At 40.4% G+C, this 7,090-nt stretch overlaps 1 protein-coding gene across 1 annotated transcript; it reads right to left on the reverse strand.

The window, feature by feature from the left end:
• Positions 1 to 221: 221 nt before the first annotated feature.
• IL1RL1 (interleukin 1 receptor like 1) lies at positions 222 to 5,866 on the reverse strand. Its single transcript, XM_029232296.1, has 7 exons — positions 5,806 to 5,866; positions 5,023 to 5,233; positions 3,876 to 4,050; positions 3,617 to 3,779; positions 2,134 to 2,205; positions 478 to 619; positions 222 to 384 (listed from the first exon to the last, which is right to left on the reverse strand). The coding sequence occupies exons 1-7, from the start codon at positions 5,864 to 5,866 to the stop codon at positions 222 to 224; spliced, it is 987 nt and encodes a 328-aa protein (XP_029088129.1).
• Between the last annotated feature and the right edge of the window lie 1,224 nt (positions 5,867 to 7,090).

Genomic DNA, 7,090 nt, shown 5'->3' on the forward strand with positions numbered 1-7,090 from the left:
CAGTGAATGTGGCGTGGCTTCGTTTTTGTCTTAATTCTCTACACACAATGTGTCCTCCTGTTGCCTACACCCAAGACAGATCTTTTCTCCAGCTGCCTCCAATTTGTGAGATGGACCACTCTGACTTGATGGATTCCCCTGGAGCCACACTCCAATGCACTGTTCTCTAAGAATATGATTCAGCTGACAGCTGTTAACAGCAAACTCAGGTGACCCAAGTCTCAGAAACAGGCCTTACTTGGATTTTTCCTCCTTAGTCTTACGGTGTGCGTGATCAGGCCACGGAAATTCATGGCCAGACAGTCGTACTTCAGTGATAAATCCTCTTCTTTTACATCCGCTATTCTTAACACGGCGTTCAGGCAAGTCAGCTTGCTGCGAGAACTAGTAAGACAACCTGTTACTTTCAGTGCTTATTTTGCAATTGCAATCTGTGTGGGAAGGGAAGGGGATGCTTTAACTGAGACTGCAAAATACCTTTGAGTTTGCTCTTGCAACACTTGCATTCTTGCTTCACCGAAGTTCTCAACGTTGCTTCTGTTAACCTGCCACAGGATGTCAGCCATGGTCTGAGAGCCTTTCCCAAAGCAAGCAGAGCACCTTAGGTTTGCTGGTTTTCCTAGATGAGAAGGAAAGCGATTCACCAATAAAAGTCAGTTCTGCAGAGAGGACTTAATTTAATTGCATGTGAGAAAAAGTCATTGAACGTCTAGTGTGTGTCATGAATTGATTCCCATTTCCTTTCCTCATCTTCAGCACCTTCCTCCTTCTCTGCCCTCGCTTTGCCACCTTCTCCATCTCCCATCGTTTTCATCACACTCACAGTTCAGGCTGAAGCTCAGGCCCCTCTCCCCTCTCCCCTGCAGTGGAAACTACAGAGGCTTCACCAATGCCACGTTATAATCTAAGATTTCCCCTTACTATGCATTGCCATTTCTTTTCCTTTTTTTTTTTTAATTGGAGTAGAGTTGCTTTACAATGTTGTGTTAGTTCCTGCTGTACAGCAAAGTGAATCAGCCACATGTATATATGTATACCCCCTCTTCCTTGGATGTCTTCCACTCCTTTCTTCTCCTATGGAATTCCCTTCATCTCTCTGTAAGCTACCTTTGCCGGTAAAACCGTTTCACCTGAATCAGCCACAATCCCACTGCTTAATCGTCCAACAAGAGCCTCTCCCCTCCCACTCCTATTAATTTGAGATTTCCTCCTTTCAGAACTAAAAGCTTAAGGGCTGATTCCTGCCTTGGGTTGGGTACTCAGCCATCCTTTACTGAGTTCTTCGTCGTTGTGTCAAGAATTAAGCATCTGAAGAGGGATGAGGAACTTAGAGTCTCCAGGGAGGTGACAATGGTATAAGCAAACGATCAGAACACACGGTATTCTAGTGTTTTAACAGAAAGATAGACAAGTGGCATGGGAATACAGAGGGAGACATGAGGGCAGGGAGCAGGGCTGGTGCTGGTGGTCCTGGATCAGAGCCGGATGCTGGCTCTGATCGTGCTCCCTGGCAGGTAAGGAGACGGGCAGGGGGATTTCACGGAGGAGGGGGTACTTGAGCTTCGTGTCGACGGATGGGAAGGAGGGCATTGGCGAAAGCAGGGAGGAACGTGGAAAACCCTGCAAAGCAGTAGAGCAGCTCTGAGGCAGTCAGCGTGGTTTTGCTTTACGTGCTAAGAACTTTGATTTTGACCCCATTCTCTCAGGGAACCAGGAAAAGCAGAGACGGACAGAGGCATACAATCTGGGTTCTCCTCCATCACCATTTATTCACGCCACATCCTTGGGTATGTCATTGAGCCTCTCTAAGCCTAGGCGTCCACAAGCATAAAGTGGGGACGATATCTACCTCCTTGGACAGTTGGATAGAAGTGAGAGGGGAATGAGGTAGCACACATGAAAGCACCAAAATAAATAAATAAAATAGAGCCAAGTGCAGTACAAATGTAAGTGCTGTACGTTGCTGTGACCACATATTCCTAATATTAGTGGGTGTTTCCAAATACGCATCTCATTTAATCCTCACGATCTGCTATGGTAATAGCCTGACCCCTGCTTGGGGAATTCAGAACAGGGGTCATATGGAAAGATTTTCTAAACGAAACATTTACAGTACTCTTAAAGTTTTCTTACCGATTTCCACTTCCTTTGTTTCATTCTGTGGAGGGGCTATAATCACTGGAAGCAAAGAAAAGCTTTGCTTATCTGAAATCAAAGAGAATATAAATGTAAATATGTAAATATATGTAAATATTTAAATATAAATATGTAATTAATTAAATATAAATATGTAAAAATATAAATATGAGGCAAGCATTGGGTGGTCATCAATATAAAGCTTGTATTTTCATATTTCTGTCCTTTTTCACAGTGATGTTTCTGAGATCCATGGCAACAAATACACATGCATACACACACACACACACACACACACGCACACACACGCGAAACAAAAACATTCAAGCAATACGTTCTCTTACTACCTATGATGTTTTTTGATATTTTCTATTCTCTTTTTATGATTAAAACAAATGCCATCTGGAGCATTAAATTAATTGCATGACGTAGCAATTGTCAGAAAACGACGATTCTATAGGAAAAAGCATAACGAACACTACAGGGAAGAGTTCAAACGACTCCTGAAGTGATAAACACATAAGTCCACACTTCTGCTCACAGCTTTCCACCCGTGTGGCCCACCCTATCAGGAAGTTCAAATTCCTGTGGCACTGATGCCTAGACACGGTGAATGCACGGCTGCATTCCTGCACCCCTTGATTCTCATTTATTTCGGGATGGTGTGATTAAGGACCCCTGCAGGTTTTGATGTTGAACACTGAGAGGTACTAACACAAATGTGGTCCAGCGATGCTTACTTTACAGCGGTGGGGCACTGGAAAACTACAAACCAAAACACTTCTCCACTACTGCTCTGCCCTGAGGAATCTGCCAGACATACAGGTCCTGCTTCATCTACACCCATAGATCAAGCTCTGCTAAGGAGACCCCAACTCTTTGTAGATTTAACAGGCTTGACTGTGAAGTCTCACCCCTGATGGACTTTTATAGAATTTAAAGTAATTTTGAAAAAAAAAGGTAGAATTAAATGACCTACTTAAGGTCCTGGATGATGATGAAAGCATTGCAAATCGAGATTGCAAATCAGCCAACAATATCTATGTATCTCTTTATAAAGCTTCTCACTCAACTTCTAACTTGCTAGTTATGTTAGAGATGAAATAGATTTTCCTCTGTTTACAGAACCTCTGACAACAAATTGCGAGACGAAGAGTTAATCTTGCTTTCCAAATAGTTGTACTGCCATTCAAAAAAATGTTAGGTTAGCATTCAGATCACATTATCTTTGAAAAATTAAGCCATAGAGGACAGAACCGATGTGGCTTTGGATTAGCAGCGTAATTTCCCTCCAAAATGTCTTAAATCTTGATAGTGCATTTAGAAAATCTCTTTGCGTCACATTAGAGAATACACATAAGATGAGTCAGGAGGAAGTTTGGGGAGGAGCATGAAGTACCGGCAAATCAACAAGAAGGACACAATTTGTGTCACGTTATCTTGTTTCAAGTACTGCATTTTGTTAAATTCAGTAGCTTACCAATAACTGTGAATGACCTGGTTGCAGTCACAGTATAATTGACTCCATTTTCATTGTGCATAAATTTACATGTATAATCACCAGTGTCCTTGCTGTTTGCATTGTCAATCAGCAAAAATGACTTGTGTGCTCGGTACCTGGGTCCTTGAAGAACTTCACAATTCTGAAATGAAAAGTTCCAGTCCACTTTCAGTAATTCTTTACTTCCACCTATTTTGACGGTGTAATTTTCATCTATTTCCTGCACGTTTCCTTTTACCTTAAACCACTCCACAGGCGCTGTCCAATTGTAGAGGTCAACTGTAGGACAATATATTTTGGAATTTCTTTCTGATCCAGATGTTGTTGAATATATCAGAAAGTCTGGCATATCACAACCTGGTTGTTTTTTATAAATGGTGACATTCACATATCCAGTCTTATTGGAGGTAGGACTATTAAAATAAATCAAACAATTTTTTAAAAAGTCACTTAGCATTATGAAATAACCCAGCTCTAACTTTTACTTAATATTGCTTTTCTTCCTAAAACAATTGACAGATAGTGGTTCTTCTTCTAAAATAATCATTAAAATCTAGAGTTTTAAATGCTTTTTGTTACATTTTAGGTAAAACGCAACCCCTACAGTAGCCTTTAAAATGATTCCCTCACCATTTCTGTATACACTGTATGTGCTGTAACACCGAGACCTGATATAATAAAGATAATTAGTATTTATTAAGAGTTTACTGTGTATCATTCATTTTATTCTCATAGCCATGCTTTGAAGTGGGTTCTACTATCACGTGTATTTTACAGACGAGGAAACAAGGATGGAGAAGTAACTTACCAGCAATGCACAGCTAACTAGTGACACACCGTGACTTTGAAACTAACGCTGTCTGACCTCAGAACCTAGGCACCTAACTGTACCCATCTTGCCTTTTGACTTAGTTCATCTGACATCTTGCACGTACCAAACAGGCACAAAATCACAAGAGTTGGCGATTTACATGTAGAGTGAGGGACTTGTGGGCCCCCAGTCTCAGGTAAACTTCTTGGGTTTGCCCCTCACGTGGGAGGCACAGATGACCCCCCTTTTACACCCATCATAAGCCTCCTGACACCCCACATCTAGGCTGCTGGTTTGTTCTGATTTGGAGCCCAACGTGAGCAACTGCTCTCAGTTTTCCTGGTCACTAGAAAAGCTAGGTCTTTTTCTAATTGGGCTACAAATTAGACCCTGTCGTTATACATCCAGAGAGTTCACCATCACCTAAAGCCCAACCTGATGGTGTTCCTCAGGTGCTCTTTTATTCCAATCACTTTATAAATTCAACTTCTGCAGAGAGGTCTAGAAAGAGAAGAGAAGTGAGGCAGCTCAGACTATCAACTCTTAAAGACAAAGGAACAGGACTGGATAATACCTTCTGATAATGCAAGTATAAAATCCGGAATCACTGACTTTGGCTGGGAGAAACTTAAGACGTTCCCCTGAGGCAACTACACGACTTCTTCTCTGGGTGGTAATATGTTTGTTGGTTTTTGAGTAATACCAGACCACAGGGTACCGAGATTTTTCTTGTCTGGGACATCTCACAATTAAAGCCTCATTTTCCAGGCCCCAAGATGATTTGCCTGCAAATAAAAAATATGTATAAATATCATCCTGAAGTGATCATATAAAAAGGATTACAATTTCTGTATTCTAAATATCCCCTTCTAGGATTAAATTTAGAAACTGGTCACACTTTGAGAAAGAATAAGTAAATGATCTAAGATCTTTTAGGAAATATTCTAATGGATACACAGATTAGTGACTTAATTTGGAGCTAGATCCTTCACATTGCTCCAAAGGAAAGCATCCATGTCATCTACACAAAGTGTGTTGTCAGTCAACAAATGCCGTCAATACCTTCTACGTGCAGGCACCGTATTAAATTTTGATGTATTTGAATATGTAAAATTAAAATTATGCTATATTTGTTATGGACACACACACACACACACACACACACACACACACACACACATATATATATATATGTCCTGATAGATTGGTGATGAAGAATGACTGCAGAGCACAAATGAATTTTCTAGGTTACCATTCAGCTAGGGCAATTGGAAGCAGGCAATTTAAAACTAGGCAAATGTTCTTGGAATTACTTAATTAAAAAAATTTTAAATGTCAGTTCAAAAGCAATACTTACTAAATGTAGCTGATGTGGAAGGTATGAGAATTGCTGGAATTACCAAGACCCAAAGTCTCATTCTCAGTTTCTCAATCTAGAGCAAGTGTTGGTAACCGATTCTCAAGATGATTCAAGTCAGATCTGTGACATACGATGGTGAGGCTCCCCTCTAGGTGGTTGATGGTATTCCCTAAGATTTACAGTTGGAAAGAGTTGTCAGTATCTCTGACAAAAAGATACCAAAAAATAAGTCAGACAAAATCACAAGCAAAATATTTACAGCCATGGTTTTTACTTGCTCAATACCTCCCAGGAAAATTATTCATGAACAGATCTTTAATATGTATAAATATGTATAGGAGCAGACTTCAGACATGCATCATTACATTTATTCCTACTGGACTTTTGGACCACGCGGGGCTTACGACAGCCATGCTATATCACCGTCTCGTGAGAATGTACCAAAGCTAAATTAAGAGGAAAGAAAATGAGTTTCTATTTTGGAAAAAAAAGAAAATTATAAAATTCAACAGACCTTAGAAAATACAATATTATAAATGCAGATATGAAACCCAGACATCCACACAGGCTGGAAGCTGTGTGTACACACACATGACTCCCGCCTACCCTCAAGCACACAGGCAAACAAGCGGTCATCCCAGAGCAACTAAGGAATATAGGAAAGTTTAGATGGGTAAAACAGTCATCAACTAGTTGCCCTAGACACTATACCAAACCCTCAGAAATGTGTCCGTGCCCCTGCTTATCCCCAAGATTCGCCAAAAGCTTTCTAAGAAGAGTTGAAGGTCTGTGAAAGATAATGACATACTTTTTCTTTCAGCAAAAGGATAACTTAACCATATCATTTTTTTCTTAAAAAGTGAGGAGAGAGATGGAACCAATACAGAAACTGACAAATACAGAATGAATACAACAACCCTTAATATATTTTCAGAAAGCACATTTCCTCTAAACATGAATTGTTGATACTTTCCTTATTACGTGTCTGGAAAAGTTTTTACTACAGATTTTAGATAAGTAATTGATGCTTACCCAGACTGAAGGGCAGGAGGAATGAATTTCAAGTGAATGACTGAGCTGTGAATTGTTTCCAGATCTTGCAGCTCCTTCCCTGCAGACTACTCACTTGCACTCTCTCTTTTATTTTAAAGGGGAGATACTCAAAGACATCCTTCAACTCACCTCTCCACCCACCCTGAAATCTGATTTCTAGCCAAAATTCATGACTTGTTCAAAAGTGCTGGCGCATCACGTACCAAGAACTCTGACCTTGGTACATAAA

This window comes from Monodon monoceros, unplaced genomic scaffold (assembly GCF_005190385.1).
Source record: "Monodon monoceros isolate NGI ecotype Baffin Bay Population unplaced genomic scaffold, NGI_Narwhal_1 Super_Scaffold_19, whole genome shotgun sequence".
Lineage (NCBI taxonomy): Eukaryota > Metazoa > Chordata > Mammalia > Artiodactyla > Monodontidae > Monodon > Monodon monoceros.

What these genes read in the sequence shown, in the direction of transcription:
- IL1RL1 (XM_029232296.1), bottom strand. Translation starts at nt 5,866, where the DNA reads ATGAGACTTTGGGTCTTGGTAATTCCAGCAATTCTCATACCTTCCACA. An exon ending in TTCCACATCAGCTACATTTA is followed by an intron (nt 5,234 to 5,805) that starts GTAAGTATTGCT and finishes TTTTATTTGCAG; the next exon opens with GCAAATCATCTTGGGGCCTG. An exon ending in TTGCAAGAGCAAACTCAAAG is followed by an intron (nt 385 to 477) that starts GTATTTTGCAGT and finishes TTGTCTTACTAG; the next exon opens with TTCTCGCAGCAAGCTGACTT.